General features: G+C 41.5%; 1 protein-coding gene across 1 annotated transcript in view; it reads left to right on the forward strand.

Moving 5' to 3' along the window:
- The first annotated feature begins 1304 nt into the window (after positions 1-1304).
- Positions 1305-25273, forward strand: part of tprn (taperin) — a 33221-nt gene continuing 9252 nt past the window's right edge. The window contains exon 1 of the mRNA XM_006803487.3: positions 1305-3563. Coding sequence (XP_006803550.1) covers positions 1488-3563 — 2076 coding nt within the window. The 5' untranslated portion in view covers positions 1305-1487. The remainder of the gene's footprint in view (positions 3564-25273) is intronic.

Here is a 25273-nt window from a genome sequence, read left to right on the forward strand (position 1 = left end):
TGGCAGGGTCACTAATCAAGCTAACTCTCCATCAGGTGCTTTTGGACTTCAGGAGGAAGTTAGAGCACAGAAAACCTGCTCAAGCACAGGGAGAACCCAGCCTGGAACCCATCCTTAAAGCAAACATCACATCTTTAGTGCTCTGTAGTGTAATGCGTATTCTAATGTTTAAAATGATCTCTATTAGATTTGATGATAACAATATGGGAGGCTTCTCTACAGGTGAACAAAAGCATAATATCCGGCTGCATACCAGTTCGGTGTGGTGTTCCTGATTAAAGCTGGAACTGTTTCCAGTATGGTCTCTGCAAATGATAGAAAATCTCTTTCTGAAGCTGATCTGCAGAACAATGTGGAAAAATTCCTGGTTTGCAGATTTTCTAAGTTTAAAATGTATATACATTTAAAAATAATTAAAGGAACGTATTTATGGCTGCATACGCTTGATATACTTTACATTTTAAAATAAAGATAAATAAAATACCAAATATTATGAAGGCTTTATGTCCTTCTTTTGTTTAGTTTTTTCTCTGCATCTTTCGGTCCTGCTTCAAAGGGGAAATAAGGCACACTCTTCGCCCTCTTCAGCCCTGCTCTTCTTAATTATTGCCCCGCGATGAATGTTTTATGAGCTACAGTAATCTCTTGTAGTACCCAAGAATAGCCCTCTTAGTGCTGATTCATGTGCAGCAGACTCTTTCCCAGCTCATCTGATCGCTGCACGCGGATTATCGACAGGTGGTATCACCGGCAAATGCTGAATGAACCGAGGTTAAGTCTATTTAACACTCCGACATCCCAACCAAAACCATTTAGAATAACCTGATTTCTATCCAGTGAGACTGGGGATGAAAACTGTGGAAAAACCACAAAAAATAATTATTTTGAACACTACTGGGACATAATAGGTGGTAAAGTTTAAGAAATGTTCCCTATTTAGTAAATACAACAAAGGTAAATTAGGGTTTTAATTCAATTTTAACAACAATAATAATGTGTAGTGGTTATAATTCTACTGTGTTATGTAAACGACATTTTTGTTGTGATTAACTACAAATTAATCAGCGTTTTTGTAATTAAACAGCAACAACATTTATATTTAATCACATAATGTAAAATTATCGTGAACTTGAACGCAGCACTTTTGATTGGCAGGCCTAATTTGCTCCGTTAACAATAGAAACGGGATGAAGGGGGCGTGCCCAGAGCACACAGATACCAATCACAGACGCTCGGACTGCCGCTGAGGGGGCGGAGCCGCGTTCAGGGTCCTTTGGGGAGAAAGGGAGCCAGACAGTGTGACAGCAGAGGGAGAGGAGAGAGAGAAGAAAAAAGGGATGTGTGTGAGTGTGCGGTGATCGGTGCTGCAGGTACAGTCACAGCCGGAGATACAGCTTCAAGAGCCGCACCGGACCGCGGCAAGACCGCCTCGGAGCCTGCCTGCCTCTCTCTCTCCTCCTCATTTCTTCCAGTAACAACCCTCCGCGATGTCTGGCGGAGGAGAGGTTCGCGTCCTCCGCCAAGAGGGCGGCCAAGAGAGCCCGAGGATGCCGGCCTGGAAGCGAGAAATCCTGGAGAGGAGGAAGGCGAAAGGCGGCGGCGGGGCTGGGGGAACCGGTGCTCCGGAGGCTAGCCCTGGGGGAGCGGGCCCGCAGCGGGTAAACGGCGAACTAACGGGGAATGTGAACGGAGGAGGTGGTGGCGCGACCGGGCGGAACTACACCATCACCCCGGCCACCCAGCACTTCTCCCACAACAAAGAGCCACAAGCGACGGCCGCGGCGACACCGAGGGAGGAGGGCAGACACGAGAGCCTGGTGCTGCAGGAGAGCCTGGGGCCGCTGGAGGAGAACCCGTTCATCAAGCTGGAGAAGGAGCGGAGGAGGCGGCAGGAGCAAGAAAACGCCACCCGCCCGGTCCAGCACATCCTGGAGCTGTACGGCAGTGTCCCCGGCATACGGACTATCCGAGCGGAGAACATCATCATCATCGAGTCGGACCCGGATTACTTTCCGGAAGGTGGAGGCGTGAAAAGCGAGTGCCAATGGCAGCAGAACGGTGTGAGTAGTTACAGCTCTCTAAACGACCTTCTGGACCGCAGAGGGAGTGCTGTTACCGAGATAAGAGCCAAGGAAGTCGTCATTTATGACACCACGTTAAGCAAGAGCGAGGAGAACCTGAGCACCCTGGGCCGTCCTGATCAGGAGGTCCCCTATAATACAGGTGAGGGTCAAGGTAGGGTCAGCCGGATCCTCCAGAAGTTTGACAGCAACTATGGGAAGCTGCAGAAGAAGTCCCACAGCACAGAGAACCTCCTGGACCTGGATTGTAGTGCCAGCAGTAGGCCAAGACTCTGGCCCAAGACGCAGCCAGATCTGGTGCCAAAGCCCAGGCCGGGTCCACGGGTCAGCAGCCCGGGCAGTAGCCAGCCATCTTCGCCTGTCTTCCAGGGCCCCTGGTCTTCCAAACCAAAGCCACAGCCTGCCGTCTCTGGGCCGGGAAGCCCCCAGCGTTCACAGCCCGTGTCTTCCTTCCGTCAGCGCTTTGAGGAGAGTGGAGTCCACCACAGCGCAGCCGTCACCCCCAGAGACGAGCCGGACAGGGGGACAAACAAGCCCACCAGGGAGAGAGACTGGGAGGCCGCTGAGGTGCCCCCCAAACCTAAGGTGCCATGCTCTCCGGAGACCCGCCGTGCCCGTGCCGAGGCCCCCTTGAGCCCTGTCTCATCCAAGGTGACCTGCTCCTCACAGGAGTTTGAAATCCGTCCCGCTCCGAAGCCAGACCTCGCCCAGATTCCTGATGGCGACACCCAAGCACGGGCCCTCGCAAACCTTCGCCTCCAGTCCCGAAACTCCTTCACAGTGATCCCCAAGCGCCATTTGGCTGCCTCATCTTCAAAAAGCAGCCCCATGGTGACACCTGGCCCCATCAAGTCCTCCCCCTCACACAGAGCAGCAGAGGTGCCCAAACCTGGAGTGCCAACCTCCCCCACCCTGTTAAAGAGGAAAGAGGAGGAGAAGGAGGTGGAGAGGCCATCCAAACCTGAACCATCTCCTCTCACTGTTGCCACAAGTCCTGCTCCTTCTCTCTCTGAACCTTTATCTCCATCCCCTGCTCCCACTTCTCCACCTGTCCTCTCTTCACCCCCCTCTTCTCCAGCTATCCCATCTTCACCTCCCTTCTCTCCCACCCAGTCAGTTTCTTCTCCAGTGCAACCTCCAGTGGATCAGCTGCCAGTAACAAACATTGACGACATCGAGGTGGAGCCCCCACCCCAGCGTGTCCCTGTTCCGAGCCCCTTGGTGCAGAGGAGAAAGGGGAACACCTTCACTGTGGTGCCTAAACGTCGGGTGGAGTCTGACGCCCAGCTGAGCCCACCTGAGCCCCAGCAGGAAGCCCCGAGTGAAGCCCCTCCGGGGTCAACCCCTCCCCAGGCCCCCTACGCCCAGCTGGGTTCCCTGTTGAAGAAGCGCTACCCTGCTGTGGAGGAGATTGAAGTCATCGGCGGGTACCTCTCCCTTGCGAAGTCCTGCCTCTCCAAGACTGGCTCCACGGGCAAAAAGGTGAGATGAAACAATATATTTAATTATTTTTGTGGCTTGTTAAATGTGAATATTTGGTGATTTATAGCACTTTAACACTACACGATGCATTACAACAGGCCTGGGTACATGCATGCAAAAAGCAAGCAAATATGGGCTATTTATGAGCACATGGCCTTACACACGAATGCTTTACTTCATTACAATGATGCCGTGCTTGACACTGTGCAAACAACTGAGACAGTAACCTCTCTGCGAGACCATCAAATCATGGCCTCTGTTGCTGACACATGCAAGACAGATGTTTAATCAGCTGCAACCTGCAAAAAGTGTATATGAACATACAGTTAAGTGCACAAATATTTGCATGGTGTAATTATGCAGCATTGTGGTGGATTTTTGGTTTATTTTGCTTTTTGAGCCTTTATCACTTGCATCCACATCTCTGTGGACCTCACATTTAGAGGTCCAGTGAACAGCTACTGAATACAAGCTCAGCACATCTCCAGATCTTTTATGTGCATAATTTCTATTGAATTTAAGAGGGAGCAGGTCTCATCTGGCCATTAAGGTGTCTGTCCAAATTAAGTAGGGGACTGTGCAAAAAATGGCTGTAATTCCCAAATGGTTAATGCAATGCATTTGTGCTAAACTCCTTGAATCAAAACTGAAAGTGTGCATTTGCTTTTTAAGTCTACTGTGATGGTGTAAAGAGGGAATACTGTCTGTATGAGCGGGGTATCTTCTTTTGGAATAACATTGCAGACTTGCAGTCAGTAGCCTTGAGATTCATTAACACAATGCTGGTTTTTATCTATGTTTTGGGTGTTATTTAGTTTTCCTTCTAGGACGTCGGGTTGTATTTTGCCTGTGTGTGCTTGTTTGCTGAAAATCTCTGGGGTTTGAACTCTTCATAGATCAATCAAACACACAGAAAGTACTAATATTATTGTTGCCTTGCAATCTCATGCCTAGCAGCCTTCCCGGGAGACTTGCGCAAGTTTCATGTGATCTAAATTTAGCAGCTGAGCGTCACAAATGCAGGAGCCGCTGTGTGTGGGGTTTATTTTTTCTTCTCTTTTTTCTGTGTGTGTTTCTTTTGCATCCTTACCAAACTGTGGTCACCTGAGTTTTATTTTGGAGGATTGTTTTCACCTTATCCTGACCGTTTTTGTCATGTTGGGCTCCTTTAAATGGCCCATCACTTGACCCGCTGCCGGCTTAAGTGGATTAAAAGCGTGTGTTTACGCAGTCACTTGGAACAACACGCTGTGGACTTCTGTCCAACAACAGCATGTTAGTGCGGCATTAGGTTAAATGGCCCTGCAAGCTTATTGACTGAACAGCTGCTCTCAGTGTTTTGTCCACTGCAGGTACAAATATATTGCTTCTTTTGCAAGAAGAGCTGAGATATTCCCAATCCTGGTCATGAATCATAATTAAATCATAGCACAGAGCATGTTGGAGGCATGTTCATATCACATTAATGTATCTGGTGAACGTCCTGCCTTGTTTTTAACAGTTTTAGGGCTTTAATTAAATTTGTGGCAATGTTTCTATTTAATTTTGCAAGGTGCTGCAGGCTGCATCCAGAGTCTGTGTAATGTTAAGCGTGTTGGTGTTTATGTTGCTCGGGTATCTGCAATAAAGGGAGAAGGGAAGAGAGCCTGTGGCTTGAATTTGAATATTTTATTGACGTCTTGGTGGTTCAGATGCTGAGGAGGGGGTGTGGTATACAACCTCAGCAGGATGTTACTTTTCACTGTTCTGCTTGGGGGGGAAAAAATTGTTTCTGTTTCAGCCCCTGAATATTTTTAGCCATTTGGCATGTCCTCGATGTAGGCCAGTGTTACAGCATCTCAGACGTCAGCCTGCAGGTGTGCTTCCTCTACCCGGTGAACTGTAATCTCTGCGAGTAAATCCAGCTACCTTTTACAAGCAGGCCAAGAAACCTGAAGCTCACAACATACCATGTGTTTTTTAGCATAATCGCTGCATGCTTGGTTAATTATGTTCATATCCATCATAAGTATTAGCAGTCATGTAAAAGAGAATATTGGCTCCCTGTTAAATCCAGAGTTCAAGAGTCTGGTCCTAAACACCTCAAAGTATCATATTATCCTAACAAAGCACTTCATTCCCTCCATGCTGAATGTGAGGCAGAGCCTTCAGTTGTCAGACCCTTCTCCTGTGGGACTAGCTCCCAGTTTGGGATCAGGAGACAGGAGGAGGACTACATCTGCTTATATGTCATTACTTATATGACATTACTTGTTGATGTTGTTTCTCTTATCTCTCCTCACCCCTCAGCCTGAGCCTGGTTCTTTTCCTGTTAAAAGGAGTTCTTTCTCCCCACCATCACCACATGCTCATAGGGGATCATGTGATCATCGCAAGGGTGGTCTTTCCATGATCGCAGGCCCTTTACCTTACAATATAAAAAGCCTTGAGAAATCGAAACGAGCACCATTGTATTTACTTAGAATGCGATATATTACAATAAACGATTCGTTAAGTTTTGGTCTTCAAAGGTTTTTCTTTTTTCTTTTTTAGACAGTGAGCAGACAGGATGACAGGAGGGTTGCACCAGGGCCCAGTTAAAGTTGACCTCCTATATAGAGTTTACTTGTTAAATTTGTGGCTGCTCATAGTCAACATGCCAAAGACTTACATCATTTTCAGAGAATTTAAAAGTTATCCCATCTAAATGATGTCACAGAAAGCAGTTATCCCTCATTTGTCCATGTTAGGAACAGAAGCTCAGTGCACCTGCTGTTGTTTTGGAGGGGCAGCCAGTCAGAAGAGAAAAGTGGAGCTTATCCTGAACTATGTGGCTGTTTAAAGCTGTGAGTCACGCAAAGCAACTCGAGTAGAGTCTAAGAATAAAAAACATGGAGGTGGAAATGAGCAAAATAAGTACCTGTTAAGTTACTGTACCGAAATAAATAAATAAATAAATAAGCTGACGGCAGTATTGTCAGTTATTTTTGCCATGTTGAGTCTAAGTGAAACAGAAGTTTGTAGCAGTGTTGTTTTAAACATGAATTTAAAGCTCCTTAGCAGGAATTTTTCCACATGTTCCTGTAACTTGTATTTTTAGTTTCAGTGGAAACTCTGGGTGACTGCTGACTAGAATAAAATTACCTGAGTTTTGCTCTTATTTCATGTCATAAAACAGATAAGGAGGCTGCAGACACGTCCGTGCAGCCTGGTTGTGACGTGTGTGTGTGTCTGTGTTTTTTATTGTGTGCACATGTAGACCATGGCAGCGACACATGATCACATCCTGTCCTTTTGTGTCCAACAAAAACACTTTATTCTTTTGTTTTTCTGCCCGCTCCTCTTGGTCATCATCAAGGCCCGGATTTTTTTGTTTTTTTTTGTTTGTCCTCTTCTTCTTCTTCTGCTTCTTTTATTTTCTGGGCAGGGCTGCACAAGCAATTACAAAAGCATCAAGGCTTGGCCTAGCCTGTATAATTTGTGTGGAATTTTTGTTCAGGGCCGCTTCTGTGTGAGAGCAGCCTTTCGGAGAACGGCCTCAGCTTTGAATTATGGGCTGGGATTGGGGTTTGGTTTTATTTGAGCTCTCTTTTTCCAACAAACCCAAACCATTTAAATGTTTTATTTATTTTTTATTATGAGGAGCTTGGCTGACACTGAATGATCCACATGTACGTCAGGAACAGATCATCAACTCTTCCGCTAGATTTTCCAAGAATCTTTTTACTGGTTTTCTCCCAAGACTTTTTGGAGCACATCCAGCAAAGACTCTCCTGTTAGTCGTCTTCCACTCTGCTTTGTTTCCCCCACCTCTCTCTAACCAGTGATGCTTTATTCCTGTGTGGTGGTGGTTAATAAGGCCTGTCCCCTCGCTCCTAGCTTCCTCTGATCTCCTCTCTGTTGGGGAAGGAATTGTGGAAGAGCTAGAGTAAGTAGGTCAAGTGCAGCTTCTTGTAGCACTATCACTTCTGTATTTGCATAAAAGCGACTCAGGGTTTTTGACTCACTTTCCAGCTGCAGTTTGATTGGATTGGCTCTCTTGGCTGATTTTCTTTTTTTCTTTTTTTTTGGAGAATATTTTTGTTATACGCAGCAGCTCTTTGTGAAGCAGAGATGCAGTTGGCAGCGGGACACAGGAGGAGGTGGAGTGATTTGTTTCTTTTTTTAAGTTGCTGCTCCCTATGACTGTTATTATGGGAAAAACGAGACCAGCCAATGCGTTTGTCAGCATAACATCCAAAGAGACAAAGGGAGAGAGAGGCATTTCTGTGTATTTGCCACAGACTGTTTGTAAAAGATGGACAGAGCCACCATGAAGCTTTAAATGGCTGTGCACTCTAACCCTAATTAGGACAAACAAAATTACCGTGACCACGTCCCATTAACTTGCACTTTCATTGCCTTTGAAATGATTTCTTTTAAGATAATAACCAAGAACTGCGACTACTTGCAGTCAGTTGCCATGCTCAAAGCGATTTTGATGCATCAGGACAGTCATAAACAGCAATAAGAGGGAGCAATTCCATTGACAGCGGGATTAACTTTATGATTATTTGTCCTGTTTGTGATAACATGATGATTGACTGTGGTAAATCTGCAAAAATTGCAGTTCTAGAGCTGCTTCATATCCTGGGTGTTTCTGCTTGGTATTCACAGAGGAAACGGTAACGCTGCTAATATTTAAACTGTTGCTGCATATTTCTATGTAAATATGATCATTCTGTCAATTAAACCCGATTAGGTTTTAGTGAAGACGCTAATGCATTTGTGACCGAAAGGGATGATTATTCAGATGAATGAGTGTTATTATCATGGAAAGCAGATTAGTTATGTTTTTTTTTTTAAGTCAGTCTATATTAACCTGTGATTGGATGATTGAATGGCTGGAGCTTTGGGCTTGTTTGGTTCAGTGAGTTTACGCTGGTGTAAAAGCTCTCAGCTGAGCTCAGTTTAGGACGACCTCCGTGTGGTTTAAAGCTGTATGAATTTTGGTTTAAATCTTATAGCAGATACGTGTCGTTTCAAGTATTATTAGAAACGCTAGCTGATCATGAGAACTGGCTGGGAACTGAGCTGCTTTCAGACCACATAATTCTGCACCCTCTTAGCTTTCAGTGGTTGTTAATGCAGCGTCACCTCTTCTTGTGGTCTCTTTTTTTCTCTTTCAGTCTCTTCAGTTTCTCTGCAGATGTCCTCAGCTGTGTGGTGGATGACGGGTAGCTGAGGGGAATTTCTCATGAAGATTTTTAGAGTTCCTTCTGATGATTAATAAAGCCTGGGCTTCACTTGCAGTTAACCTCTCTGGAATTTGTTCTATTTATCAGTGTCAATGATTCTTTGTAATTTAGTGGTGCTGCATCATATATTCATACACCTACACCACTCTTGCTTCCTTATATGTTAGGAAAGCACCTACTGTGTAGTGGGAGGGGTAAAAAGACCCTAAAATCAGTTCTAAGAGCCGCGATGGTCTCCAGTTTCTTCCGGTGTTACTAAGTTTCTACGTATGTGTAGCATATTCATCATCAAATCTTCCATCTCAATAGTCATACTGATCATTTGTCCCTGCAGTGACACATAGCAGTACTAGTGCAGCAAAGGCAGAGTTAGGAGGAAGTTGGTGCGGAGGGCGCTGAAACGGATCTGACTTATTTTGACTCATTTTTTAAATTTAGCATTTAGCTACACTTTAATTTCATTTTCGGTCACTGTTTGGTTAAGTGTAGGAACAAAACCTACTTGGATGGGAAGGAAAAAACAAGTGGTCACATTTTGTGTTTAAACAATGCTAACAGTTACCTCTGTATAGAAGTCTGGACCGGCTCTCTGTTCAAAGAGTTCGAGTCTAGGGGTATTACCACAGTAGGTTAACAGAAACTGATTTAAACCTATGATTGGGGGGATTCACCCAGCACTCACTACCTCCGTCTGAAAGCCTACCCTGCAGTCTGCTAGATGTTGCACCCCATTAGCAACCCTGAGTAAGGTGCAGTCAACAGCCACATCCCCTAATGATCTATGGCACTTGCTGAGATTGACCTTAGTGGCTTGGAAAATCTTGGAAAGCCCCAGGGATCTGTTAATTTTAAAAGGCCAGAATTAGAGCAGGGCGATATGACCAGAAATATTTATCACAATATACATTTGAAAATTTGCGTTAACGATATAACTGACGATATAATTGACACTAGACAAAATACTTTACAACTCCACAACTTCATTAGTGCAAAAAACCCCATCAATGTATTTTCACTTAAACAAGCAGCTTTTTTATCTGCATTAAAGTTATATAAAAATGTAATAGTGCAAATTCCTTGCTGACAGTTTAACCAACCAAAAGGTATTTCCAGTGGAAACTGGCCGACATATCCTCAGCATAACCATGTATAATATCCACAAAACTTAAAAAAAGGTTATACACACAATACGGTAATATTATGTTGAAGCACAGTACGTATCACTCCGCGAGGCTCCTGCCTACGATAGCCGTAATGCTCCGACAATCCATCAAGCGGTGCAGCTTCGTAGCTTAGCAAAGTCGTACTAAAACATTTGACAGATTTTCAAGCGCCGTGTACAACATAAAATCGTTTCGAGGTCAGTAAACAAAACCAGAGTTCATACATAAGGCACACGGGATTATAAGGGGCTCTGTCGATTTTCAGAAAAATCAAAGGATTGATTTTAAGTGTGCTGTATTTTCCAAACAACACGGTAATAACGACGGCCCTGCTAGCATGCTCTACCAAAAATAGTGCTTTGTTGTTTATCTGACGGACGAAAGCTAAACCAGTTCCACCACTGAAGTTGCAGCATTTTTACAAACCAGTTCTGGTTCATTGGTTTCATTCAACAATCCACTTTCGCTCTTCTCATTCTGCATCGCTGCCATGTGCTTATGTAAACAAAGGCACTGCGCATGTGCGTTTTACCCATATTCTATCGCGATATTTCATTTTCCAATCGTTGCCCAACATTACACCGGTATTAGCCACAATGACCTATAACAACCTTACAAAAGTAAATGTTTATACTCATACCCAGGTTTTACGTTTACATTTGAAAAGAATGCAAAAAAGGGAATGTCCAGTTTTAAAACTCAAAATTCAAACAAAGGTGAAAATTGTAAAAATGAAGAATAATTCAGTCTAAACTGACGCTAAATACCTGTTGCTGGTTTTGATGAGGTTTTGGTGGAGGAGAGAGAGAGAACACTGCAGGAGTAGCTAAATTCCCTCCGTGCTGGATGAAAACATTTGTTTTTTAGGACGTAGAACCCCTTACAAAGTTCCCAAAGCTTTCTGTAAGTCCCAACCCACGATGGCGGCAGTGAGCAGATCAAATCTTAAAAGAATGTGAATTTGTAATCCACAAGAATAGCAACATTTACAGCTGCAGAAGCTTTGAATGTGAGTGTTTCTACACTAAATATTTTAAATATTACACATCAGCATGTTTAGATTTTGTTTTAAATAGAAATATGGAAGGAAGTGAATTTCACTTTAATGAATTTGACGGGGAAGTGAGGTTACTTTGGGACTTTAAAAAAATTTAAGAACCACTTTTCTTAGCAGTCTGTATAAACACTGTAAACATACAAACGGTTAAATATCCAATTACTTCCTGTAAAATAACAGTACAATCCCACACAAAAATGTAACAGCGATTTACTGTAAAATTGCAGAATCGTCTTTGTAAATTCATAGCAAAGTTCATGAGGAAATTTTTATCTGTCAACAAGACATTCAGAAAATACAAAAATTCAGAAATTGTAGGGTTAACATAATTAGGGTAATTAATAGTTTGGAGTTAAGTGTAGATCAGTGTGCAATAATGTGCCTGTCAAAATGCAGATTTCATGAAGTAAAAAGAAAATGAATTTTTCTTTAATTTTTCTCTTCTTGAACAAATATTTTGTGTAAAAGTTTAAACGTATCAAATTAGATATCGAGGTTTAGTAGTACAGATGTCATTAAGTAAAAATACAGTTTGTGTACCGTAAGTAATCAGGAAGTGAGCCAGTTTGTTGTCTCGAATGATAACATGCAAAGTTACTGCTTTTAATTATTATGATAAAAGAGACTAAAGTAACATTTGATAAGCATTTTTTTTAAAAAGTGAAGACAAATACTGGCATCTGATTATCTGTGATAATGAAGACTGGCACCAACAAAACTGATAAAGGTGCTTCCCGTCAGGCCATATAACTTTATTTTCAACCTCTTGGCTTGAATGCAAAAATCAAACTGTGACTAAAAGTCATCACGGTTTATTTTACTAACAGTAAAAGCAAACAAAATTAAAAACATGGCAGCATGTTTTACACGTCCTTAAGGAACTTCAAAGTCAGGCTTCTCCAGCAGGGAGCACGTTGCATTAAATTGAAGTATGTGTCCTGCATGTGGGGTTAGACAAACCACTGCTGTTATATTTTTTGTGTGTGGTTAAATGTCATGGAAGCAGAAAGTTTAAAAATACCCAAACTTAAATAGTTAAAGGCTCCCTGTAACACAGGAAGGCCAGTGAAAGGGCACACTCCTACATTTACATTGTGCTCCTGGACTACAGGTGTGAAAGTCCATTGTGTTTAATTATTTACCACTCAGCAGACATTTCCCACCTCTCCTCCCTTACACTTCCTGAAGATTTACCACCCAACCTCCTTGCATTAAAAAGGCCCAACCTCTGTACTGCATGAGTGCTCCTTTTATTTAAACAAGCTAATATTAATTTAGTTGATTATATGCATAAGCACCATACTATACCTCATATAAAGAAGCTGATTCTGGTCGCCACTTAATTGCTATGACTGGAGTAGTTTTAAAGAAGGTGAAATAATGCAGCCTCGTAGCTCCACTTCCTCTAACTTGGGTACATTTAGATTATTAACCTGTACAATATTAATAAATGCTGTTGTAGTAAATCCCAGAATCAGATCCTATTGATAAAAATTAATTTAATTTTGTACGTTATTGCCTTTAAGAGTCAGATAGGAGAATTATTTCAGGAGAAGGATGCCAGAAATTTAGTAGCCAGCACCAGTAGAACTGTTCAATTCTTAATTTGATACCAAAACACAAAGATGACCTCACATCCTTTATTTAAAAGCCGTTTTAAAACACTGCTGTGATGGCAGATCATTGAATTAATATGCTAACGACATATTTTGTAGACAAGACACAAACTAAAATGTGAGGAGGGTTGCAGACTAGTCTACTAAAGTAACAGTTGCATTACATTAGCATAAGGATTTTACGTGAGGCTTTGCAAATGAAGCCTTTGGAACGATGATTTCACAACCAGAGCGTTGGATGTCTCAAACAGAATAACGGCGTGCATTTCAGGATTCTTCAAACAGATCTGGAATGATTTCCTTTCTTTGTCCAAAAAACACGATAATATTGTTTGCATAGTATCTTTTTTCCAAATGACTTATCTTTAATTCGACTTTAAGCCGATTCTGCCTTACATCTTTAATCAGTTGCCATCTTCCATTTGTAGTTTTTTCCTGTACTTGTGGGCTTCCTTTTTTCTTCTTCATCGCTGGACAAACTCCTACGTCAGAAAGTAAAACACAACTGTGTACGTAAAATTGGTGGCGGTCTATAATTTGCAATAGACTTTCAGCAGCAGTTGCTTCTAAAGAAAGATTTTGTATCTTAACATCTCTCACAAAAGAGAAGTGCTACTGCTGTTTTTATAATTCATGTCAAAGGTGGTGAAAATGTGGTTTCTCTGCATGGCTGCAGGATGTGAACAGGCGCGCACAAACTCACAGAGAACACACTAACAAGTCTAATTTCTGTACAGGCATTACAACATGTAGATATAGAGAGATGTAGACTCATGAGTTTCCCACACAGCCCTCAACACACATGTGCACCCCTGCAAAGTCAGTGTAATTAGAATTCAGCCAGCAAAGCCCCACTATCATAGTCATGTTTAATTCATTGTGTTTGTGTGTGTGTGTCTTTAGAGTACATGAAGCTGAAGATACTAAAAGCACAGGACGCTAACAGACCGGGCTTTTTGGAAGTTTATAAAAAGAAACCAGAGCGGGGCGAGTGTAAGGAGCAGGTAGAAGATGCTCACTTTTATCAGCTGCACCATTTCCCCCGCTATCTGTTTGAGATTCATCGTTTCTCTGGGTTTTAACTGCCTCAGTATGGACCTTTTGTGGGGTGCTGCATAAAGTGAAGGCAGTAAGGGTGTTATTTACAGGAAATGCGTGCCTTTTATTGCAATTCTTGGTCTATAAACAAATGTGTTTCATAAATACAAAACTGTGTTACAGTTCTGGGTGGTCTCCTTTAAAGAGGAAGTCAAAGCCTTTGTTGAATCCTGGATTTATTTGTTTGCTTGCATTTCTAATTAAACAGGTAAAATCATCTGTGAAACCCACCACACTGTCACGATAACTGAACACTTCGGCCTCTGCTTCCTCGATAACAAATGCAAAACACAATTTCTGGGAATACGTGAATTTGGTGCTGGATGTAAATTTTATTCAAATGCTCTCTCCATGAAACCTGTGTGCAATCCGCCTCAGTGTTCCCACGGTTGATAACGTCAAGGCCACGGACCGGGTGTCCTGTATGTAAATTGTATTTCAGTAGCTGCTCTTAATAATTTGCTTTCCTCTTTACACGTTCAAAATCCTGTGTGCTTCTCTACGTCTCTGCTCTCTCCTTCCCCTCGGTCACACATATTCATGGCGCCTGTCACCAGGGCAACGAGAGCCGCGGCCATTCAATCCCATCATTAGGATTCCTGGATAAGGACACAGACTGTCTCTCCGACTCTCTCTCTCTCACTTCGTCACACACACACACACACATACACATTTTGACGTCAGCATTGATGTTGCAGATCGTCTAATTTGTAGGTAGGTGGAGCAGCGTTTCGACGTGACTGACGTAAAAGTAAAACGCAGCCTAATAAAGATGTTGGGCGTTAAAGGCGAGCCAGTTCTGTAACCAGCAAAGCGGAATCTGTGTTTTTTGTGGGTTAAGATGCAAACAGCTCAGCACTCTGATGTTTAAGAGAGGGCTGTGAAAACAGAGGTTAGTTCTTCTGCTGCGTGACTTAAAAAATATAATAAGTAATAATAATAAGTAAAAGATTCTCATGCATAAACACCCAACCCACATTCACATTTTAAGATCTTAAATCATTGTTCCTCTTTACTTCACTTTAAAGAAGTGTAACTAAACACTCAATCTCAATCTGAGATTCCTTAAGAAGAGGAAGAAGAGAAAGAATTTTAATAATACACCTCAGCTTTTTTAGGTTGTAAAGAAATGTTGATGTAGTAACTCTGAGAATCTCATAAGAACAGTTCAGTTGGCTTTGATTTTAAGTGAAATGTGTAAAATTATTGAACAAGTACTGGCAGCATATCACTTAGATTTTTGTCCTTTTATTAGACAACAGAAATTCACAGAAAATATCAGTTTTGTTGATTTTCATTCTTTAAATAATGGAAAATAAAGAAAAAAAACCCCATAAACCTTTGTCACTTGATGCAACATTAACAATAAAAAACACCTAAATTATCTATTACTTACATATTGTGGTGTATGGTAGGCCATCAATATTCTATTTGCTTGTAAAACAGACAAAAATACAGATAAAAATCCAAAATCTACGACCTTCTTCTTTGCACCCTGCCATCCCTCGTTGTTCCCTGTTCTGGGTTCTGGACCGCGAGCTGTTCTGTATCAGTATTAACTTCATCCTAGACAAGGAGGAGATGCAAGTGCACAGTTTTCCTAAATACTCTTAAAAATGCCCAAATTTTGTCAGAATTTTTTTTATTCCTATATGCATTGAGTTGCAGCTGTGTGATTGGCTAATTAGATATTCGTGTTAAGTGGCCGTCTATGGATTTGTAAGAGGTGCATTGTTAAATTTCACCGATATCTTAGTGTAGTTCATACATACATAAACTGGGCATTTTACAAAAACATAAATGAAGCTAAAAACTCATCATCTGTAATCAGCTGTGTTTGTTTCCACTGATCCTTTAAAAACATCAAATTTAGTTGTGAGGGGTGTTAAGTTTGGAACATTTCCTAACAAACACACCTCACTTTGTCTATTAGTCATTAGTTGTTTGGTTCCTAACGGCGCAGAGAAGCTGGCAACAGAAGGGAAATGCAAGCAGTAAGGACGGGAATATGAGATAACTGGCAGTACTGATGATACTGGGCACACTGATTGTTACACTGATGAAAGATCATTGACGTTAAGTTATGTTTCCTGTAACAGGAAGTGTGAAACAGCACGTACGAGGTGTTTTATGCCTTAAGCTAGACTTTTCGCTTTACTTGCACTGAGCACGTAACTTCTAGAGCAGGGTGGAAAATGCAGCGTTGTCACATTTCACTTTTCACTAGCACTGATTTGATTTGATTTGATTTTTTTTGAGGGGGGGGGGGGGTGGTAAATAATGGCCCAAGTAAAAAAAGAAAATATTTTTTACAATAATTGCTCTTTATTTTTATTAGCTGAAGTGTTTAAAAGTTTAAATGGGGAAAAGAGTTGGGGGGGGGGGGGGCGGCAAACCTAGCTATTACGCTTGCATATAATCAACAGTTTGTTTTTAATGATGCTGAACTTTGACCCACCTTGGATGTACATGGTGTTCACCTTTTTTGACTACGTGATATCTTTCTCATATGCCACCTTGTAAATGGGTCAGTCGCTGACTCATCTCAGATCCCAAAGTTCATTAACCTCCTAAGACCCGAACTCTTCCACGGCATGCTTTTTTAATTTCTCTTTGATATTTGGGCTAATTGGGACCCGGTGATTGTAAAAACAAAGAATTACCTGATTTTTATTAATTAATTTTTTTTTACCTGATTTTTGTTTCTAAGAAAAATGAGAGCCACATATGAGGATATGCATTTGAAATTTCGATAGAACAGTAGCTGTATAATGTCCTCGTAAGTGGATATCAGGCCCCTGTAGAGCACAATTGAGTATTTTGGTCTAAATAACCCAAAATGTGATGTCCACATATGTGGACGCCAGATCCTAGGAGGTTAATACAGTGGCTCCAACTGGCCGTCCTAACCGTAAACAGTGCCGGATGTGTTCCTGTAAAAAGATTTATTTAATCACCTGCTAATAAATGCTCATCAAATCCACAGGGAGCCACCGGAGTTGGGCAAAAGAGCCACATGAGGCGAGTTTGCAGCCCCCTTCATCATTTAAGATTCTAGAAGCTGGATAGTGAAAGCTTTTTAAAAACAAGGGGGGCAAACACGATTGTGATCCAGCAGATTTCTTCACCTGACAAATATTCGTCATCGTGTCATGTGCCTTGTCTTGATTGTGGCTTTCCGGACACACCCGACCATCAGTACTTTCACATGAGAGTCCAGCAGAGAGCTTTAAATGGCCTGACTGCTTCCACAATGACCGTGTTTTCGTGCGCTGAAAGGTTTCGATCTCCACCCTGCCGGTGTCACCTTTCATATAAAGTGTGCGCAATTACATTAGAGCGTGCCACGTCACCACGTGAGTGAAAGCGACCTTAGACGGAGCAAAAGGGTTATTAAAATGATCTCAGGCTGATCAATAACAGTTGTCGATACACGGAAATAGAAGCACTGTCTTCCCTGTTGCATCTCATTTCTTATCTGTGAGATAATCTGTGAGCACTGATAGCACAGGGAGGATTAAATACACAAAACCTACACGCACAAGGCTACAAAGGGCATACTATTACAACTGTGACTCACTCAGTCTTGAGGCATGGCAGTGTAAATACTGATTTTCACATTTGGCTCTGTTTGCTGCCCACGCTGCCAACCCCAGCCTCGAGTATCAGCCACCTACACGCGAGTTTCCACATTTATATCAGTGTTGTCATCACTGATGATCACTTGAAGCGCTTCCAAATGCCGGACCGTTTCCAACTCACACGTGATGCAAAATCTACACAGCTTCATAAGAACCTGCACGTATTTATTTTTGTTTTCTTTCTAACCAAAATACTTTAGGCCACTGGTATCCCAAAGGTTGGATATTTGGTCCAGAACTGGGCGTTGAATCCAACAAGTTAATTTATCTGTTGTCCCTGTTGTAAAATTATTGAATGTAATTTGCTGCTGGGTGGTGCTGGCATTCAGCAAATCTGACTCATAATTACTGCATAGAGGTTTGGGTACTGCACCAACATTAGCTAATGATTAAGAAAAAAATACAGCACGTTTCATTTTTCATGCGTTAAATGAAACGCTTGTAGAGTGATTTCAAAGTGCACTTTTTGTGTTTTCACCAGTTGATTGTCAGAAATTAACATTCAGGGTAACATTCAAGAGTTCTCCGGGCTTATTGGAGCTCTTTTCTTTGGACAATTGTTCAAGCAGAAAAAGAGATGGACCAGTATTGTGTCTTCAAATAGCAGACTGCTTAGTAAAGAACCAATTCTCAGTTGTATTATAAGCCAGTGTGACAGGGAAGAAATAATGTTTTCCACGTGTCCTCAAAATTTGAGGAAATTGGACAAGTGGATGACAAGAGAAGAAGTGTCTAAAACTATAGTAGATGAACAGTGTCTGAAAGTCACGTCCTCTGGAAATAGGAAACAGCAAAGACCTGATGCAGGACATAAGAGTTGCATCTGGTCCAGTTCATTTATCTGCTGTTCACTGAAGTCTCAGTGGTCTCAGTGGAAGGGTGGTTGTCTAGAATTACTACTTATGGAGGATAAACAGGGAGAAAAAGCTCATGTATGGCAGATTACACAAGAACTGGACTGAATATCAGTTGTAACAGGAATCCAAATTTGTATGGAGGAAAACAGGAGACAGGTGAGCATCTACAGCTGTTTGTAAAACATGGCTCTGCCAGGGTTTGGGGCTGCGGGGATCTTGTCGAAACAGATTAAAATATAAATCCTGAAAAATGCATTCAGATTTTGATCAAACATGTAATACTGTCTGAAAAGCTCCTCAGAGCTTTGACTTCAACATTACTGAAGCAGTGTGGGATAATCTTGACAACACCAGAGAACAGCAGCCAACATCTAAATAAGAAGTTTGAATGTCCTTCAGGAAGCCTGGAGAACTATTCCTGGAGATTACCTGAAGAAATTACAAAAAAGCTTTCCTAAGAGAGTTCAGCCTGTGTTTAAGAATAAAGGTGATCTTGCAAATATTGTGTTTGAAGCTTGTTAGAGTTGTTTATTTTCTTGTTTTAGTACATTACTGCAGCTATTTCCCATTTTTCTAGCAAGATCTAAGGAAATGAGGGGTGGCTCATGGGTTTCGCAGTATAGGGGAAAAGATGATTCTGATTGTTGTCACCAGTGATGACTCCATCAGTTGGGGATATTATGGTGTTAAATTTTCTTAGTTAAGGTTTTAAAAATAAATCAACAAATCTTCTGTTGACTGTATAAAGCAGGTATTATTAGCAAGTTTGGTGGAGTGAAAGTGTCAAAGCTAGTAAAATAGAGTTCCTATAGGAATGTGAAAATGTGATTATCCTCTGTTTGATAATCATGCACTTACTACTTTGTGTTTTTTGGCACTAGTTATCATAACCAGCTGAGTGGTGCTTTGTTGGTTACGTTTTGTTATCTCTCTTGTTGGTGCTAATGCCTCTGCAGCCAGACTCTTCAGTCGGGTCATTGTGGTGCTGTTCTAATATTATCTACCTGGCTGGAGATTAGCTCTAATCAGGCACCAGGTCAGTCTTCTTCCAGCATGCGTGTAGTCCTTGTGGTGGGCATCAGTGTGCCAACATTAGATCCTGATGACTTGATTTTATGTGTTATTGAATGGACAATAGGTATCAAACACTCTTCTACACATATTATAAATGAACAGCGGCATGGTCAATACCAACATGACTGTACACGCCGCGCCCTTCACCACCTGGAAATACCGACATAAGACTGGCACACCGTGTAAATACAAACGCGCCCATGCTGCAACAACCTCAATAGGGATGAACTATTGTGCTGAAGCTCTGCTGTAAGTCTGCAGCCTTCCAGTTCGGTGTGTCCATTCAGCAAGAGCCACTTTTCACCAAACGAGGACACGCCATGCTGGGTGGCCTGGAAAAAATGCGTGGCACTGCTCCCATCTCGCTTATTGGCCGAAGCACAATCATAAAGACATAATCTCATCAGCTGGCTTGCCTCTTCCTTTTCTCCCTTACTTCTTTTGTGTGTCTTTCTCTTGCGTCTGTTTGTGCTTCATAAAGCATGAACAGCAAAAAACACAGCTGATGAAACTTAGGGTGGAAACAACTTGTGGAAGAAATCTGATTTATTTATTATTATTTATTTATTTATTTATTTTTCTTCAGTGCAAGAAAAGCATCAACCACACTGCTGAAATGATATGACTTCACCTATATCTTTCAGATTATCAAACAAATGTTAATATTAGACAAAGATAACCTGGTTAAATACAAAATATGCTTTTTAATTGATGATTTTATTAATTAAAGGGGAAAAAAGCAAACCAATCCTACCTGGACCTGTGTGAAAAAGTAGTTTGCCCTAAACCTAATAACTGGTTGTGCTACCGTTGGCAGCAACAATGGTAATCAAGTGTTTGCAGTAACTGTCAGTGAGTGTTTCACGTCTCTGTGGAGGAATTTTGGCCCTCTCGTCTTTGCAGAATTGTTTTAATTTGGCCACATTGAAGAGTTTGCCAGCACGGCCATGGTCATGCCAAAGAATCTCAATTGGATTTAAGTCCAGACTTTGACCCAAAACCCAAAAGCGTTTGTATTATCCTGCTGCATAGCCCAAATGAGCTTGAGCTTCAAGGCATGAACTGATGGTTGGACATTCTCCTTCAGGATTTTTTGGGTGGATTTTCAGAATTCACAGTTTCATCAGTTACAGAAAGCTGTCCTAAAATAGCAAAGCAGTTCCAGACCATCACACTGCCACCACCATGTTTGACTGTTGGTGTGATTTTCTTTTTATTCAATGCTGTGTCGGTTTTATGCCAGATGTAACAAGACTTAAACCTTCCAAAAAGTCCTGTCAGCCCACAGAATGTTTTCCCAAAAGTCTTGAAGATCATCAAGATGTTTCTTGACAAACCTGACACAAGGTTGTCTATTGCAGTCTCGCACACTGTCCCATATTTGTGTGCTTTTTCAATTCAGATCAATCAGTAACTTTGCTTTTAAAACGCACATCATCATCTGACTTTTGATCCATGAAGTGAAAGTAAATCAGCCTTCCAGGAAGTCTTCATCATAATTAAGCTTAACTACTGGTTCAAATCAGACGATTCTTTACATTTGGTCTACATGCTGTGCACGCTGCTTGGCAACAACATTAAAACCACCTGTCTAATGTAGTGTAAGTATTTGTCATAGCCCTAACTGCAGTTTGTGAAGTCCTGTTATGAAACCTCAAGTGTTTTTGCCATCTCCATCTTTGTGTTTTGAAGCCTGGCAGAAATCTCACTGAAACGGCACTTGTCAGTCACAAGTTGTTAGCCAGCAATATCCCCTCGGTAATCCCCCTTTATGAGACTTTAGTGAGATTTATATTTCCGCATATGTGGCCTCTCTAGAAATGTCACTACACGTTGCATTGACATGAACCCGAAGAAAATGGGGCACCAGTAACCAGTTGCACAAGTTGATGTAGGCTGCCACAGGTTCCACTAAAGGATGGTGGTAACTTAAACTACTCTCACAGTCTTTTTTTGACACGTGGGTGTGTGCAGCCCGTTGGAGGTCATTTTTCAGGCAGTGCTCGATCTGTACCTCCTTACACAAAGGAGCAGATACCGGTCCTGCCCAATGACCGGAAGTTGCCATCAGGTTGCTGAGTGCTTTCTAGGCCTGTGTGACTGTGACCTAAGTTGGACCCTGCCTTACTCGCACGTTGTGTGTGCAGCTGTCAGTATGTGCATCGCAAAGTGAATATAAACACAGCATAGAAATACCCACTTTATTTGAAAAAATGAAGTGTAAATGTGTGTTTCAGGTGATTCGTGCACTCATATTTAATCTTTTGTAAGTGAGCAAGAGGGCTGTCAAGTGCATTTTCAGGAATTTGTATGCAAAGGGGCTTTTTGAAAGAGAAAATTATCCAACTCGTAAAGCTGAAATTGATCAATTCTAGATAAATTATAGTTTACAAAGGTCAAATTGCTTTGTATTTGTGTGTGGATTGAAGCATGTGCTTCAAAAGTTACACCGAAATTGCTGCAAACTTTTGTAAATCTTAGTTTATATAGCGTACGCGTTTGTAGCCTTTTTGAGACATATTTCTCTCTATAGTCGGGAGGCCACTGCTGTTGGGGAGTGTCATTGCTGTGGGTGTTTGTGTGCTGGCTCAAAAAAGTGCCTGAAGATGTCTGTTTTTGTAACGTATCAAGAAATAATATAAAAGTAGACTGTATATCAAAAAAATACCCTGCTGAAACAATGAAAAATGAAAAGCGTCTTTCTCAAGGAAAAGTGGAAATTAATCTAAATCAGTGTCCTGTTTAATGGCGTCTGTTTGGCACCCTGTGGTGAGCAAGGAGGACAGCAGGCGTGAGTATGGCCTGTCCCATAGCCTGAGGACAGAAGACGAATCGCTTCTGCCTCCATGATGCAGCCTTTTATCATAGAAAAAAGAGCCACACAACTAACTGCAGCAGGAAGGGAGCGGCCCCTAAACAAACATCCCCGTTAAGTTGTGGTCGTTATTAAATTGCACAGAATTTCGTTCCCCTTTCTTTTCTCATGTTACGGAGAAAAGAAAGGTCAGCTAAAGCAGCAAGTCAGAGAGAGAGGATGCGGAGTAAGGGGCTGCAGAGGAGTCTCGTCTAACCGTCGAGTCTCATGTGAGAAGAAGAAAGACAAAAAGAAAAAGTGAAAGACTGTGAAAGGGGAAGCGAGCCCAGCAGCAAGCCTGATTTATTGATGGGACGTGCTGTTGGCATCCAGAGACTTCCTCTAAGTCAGGATGCCAGTTTAGCAAGGAAAACCTTTTTTATGTGGGGTAGGATTTAACAGAGGAACTAAAAAAAAGAGGTTTGGGGCTAAAAAATAAGAGATTTCTGGGAGCGAGGGCCCTTTTCAGAGATGCTAACACACTGTGTCAAGTGTGTGTATACACAGGATTTAAATGGCATTGTGGTTTCTGCTGTTACTACTGCTGAATACTGATGTTTCGTCATGGCTGTCAGGAGGAATATGTGGGAAAACAGTACTCATGATTAGTTTAAAAGTCACAGACTGAGGTTTGAACCATAGGCTGTATATAAAAGATGGCCGTAGCTTCCAGGTTTAAAGTGAATTACGCTGGCATTATCTCTAATGGACAGCAGGGGGAGACCCATCTAGTATGGACTCTCCCGATTAGTTTTGCTTCTCATTCGTTAGCTCCAAGTCTTAATGAATTCAGCATAATGTTAATTTTATACATTATGGCCCACTAAGAGTAAAAATGGAGGATAAAATGGGGCATGCTTTACCACATGGTAATGCCTATAAGCATGCAGTGCCTCTCGGGTCCTCAGTCAGACCCACCCTTGGCTTGTCGTTTCCACACCAACTGTGACTTTAGCTAAGGAGGTAGACTAGGTCGTCTGCTAACAGGAGGTCGTTGGTTAGGTCACCAGCTCCACCAGTCTGCTCTCAAAGTGCAGAGCAAGATACTGAACCCCAAGTTGCCATCTAATACCATGATCATTAAAAAAAGAGTCTAAAGGCATAAATGATGATGTTTATGGATTTAGCTTGTACTGTAAAATTGAGTGTTGAGAGGAAGAAATAAGTCTTTTTATTTAAATGCTAAAGTTACTGTTACTTACCTATTAACCTCCACCCCTCATTTGTTTTGGACTTAACATGGATTTTTGTGCCATATTAATTTATTTCTTAATAATATTTTGCCTTGAAAAACAGACAAAACAAAAACATTAAAAGCATTACACTCATCAGCTGTTCAGTAATGTGCTTTACGTGACATTAATACCAATAAGATAATAAGATTTGTAAAATATGCAATATGCATAATCCTACTGATATTATTATCTTAATACATGTTGTTATTTTTTTTACGAGCTTCCTGTTAACCTGTCATATCATCAGGATATGATAACGGACGTACGGCAGATGTGGTTTGTCACTAAACTTCAGCAGTTAAAACTGATTTCTAAAGTTCGAAATCTCATAGATTCTGGTCTGGATGTTCTCACACGTAAACACTTGACAGTGGTCGGGCGAGTCAGGTCAAGATTTTTGGCCTCATTCTCCAATTTCAGCATTTATCAATATTTTCTAACCTTAACTCCCATAATTACAAGTTTTCCAAGCCAATGTACAGAACAATAAGGAATTAAATGTACAGCTTTAAACAAAACATTTTTATAGACCTATTCTGATAGGCAGCTCTTTCGCTGAGGTGTGATCATACTTTGGTTTTCAGTGCTTAGTAAATACAACAAAATTCATTAAAGACTTAGATTTTTGTTGGATGTCCTCACTTACAATGTCACCTTTGGCTATAACCCATTTATGGATGGGGTTTTTTTTAATCATCCTCCACCTGCTTCTTCCTTTTGCTCTCTTTCTGGCATCAGCTTCTTTGTTACCTTAGCCAAAGTGCAAAAGAGAGAGTAATTGTCTTCATATTGTACACTAGAAGAATCAAGATTCTTGTTTTTCTATACTGTGTATGTCTGTATGGATAGATATACCTGCTTGTATTTTTTTGGGTAGTGTAAGAGGTTATAGAAACACTGTAGGATTACTGATCTACTGGACGGGTGGATATATTTCAGTGTATAATGCTGAAAATAAACAAACTGAACTCTTTTGCTTTATGAAGGTGAACCTAATACAACATGTATATATAATGCACAGTTCACCTTATTTATTGCATCCTCTTTTTATGGTCACAGACAGGCTGAATTTTGAACCTTGTGTTTAATTGGAGTCATATTGTTACACATCTTTTAATACATATTTATGGAGGCAGGAGGTCTGTCCGCACTTAAAACCATTTTAACTTTCAATCAGTTTACAAGTGGTTTAGTATTATAGTTCGGCAAGATTTCTTTATCCTCTGTGCCACACCTGGAAACACTCCTGTTCCGACTATCAATTACAGAGAAGACATAAAGGATCCGGGGGAAAGAATTTTTATAATATAGGTTAACTGTGATCTCTGAGTGGTGGAGGGCGGCCGTGTGATGGAGATTAGAGCAGATTTAGATCACGGCCTGCAGAGTTGATGGAGCCAGGTACAGCAGGTTAAGAGCAGTCAGCTGATTGCCTCGGGAAAGACACAGACAAACAGCAGGTTTGTCTGTGTGTGTGTGTGTCAGTTTTGAATGCCATGGCAACTCAGGGGGAAAAAAAACAAGCTTTTTGAGTTTGCAACGCCTACATCCGACCAGAAGACAGAAATAGTAACTTATTATAAACCATTTATAGTCTTTCTGCCAACTTCAAAATAAAGCCCTCAGGAAGAGAGCTGCACACTTGACTCCAGAAAAATCATATGCAGTAGGCGTGTACTGATGGCAAGATGGTGTCTTTGCATATGTTTGTGCTTTTTAATTCCTGTTAGCTTTCAGAAATGGAAATGTATTTTAGCTTTAATTTGTATAAACTAGTGAACTAAGCTTTTTTTCTGTAGCCACAACATCTGACATGCAGGCAGTCGTGTGTGTAAGTGTGTACGTGTTGCTACTAATAAACATAAAATGCATTCAGTGAGCCAGAGGAGCCGAGCTAAT

Source organism: Neolamprologus brichardi, chromosome 7 (genome assembly GCF_056152115.1).
Source record: "Neolamprologus brichardi isolate AB-2024 chromosome 7, ASM5615211v1, whole genome shotgun sequence".
NCBI lineage: Eukaryota > Metazoa > Chordata > Actinopteri > Cichliformes > Cichlidae > Neolamprologus > Neolamprologus brichardi.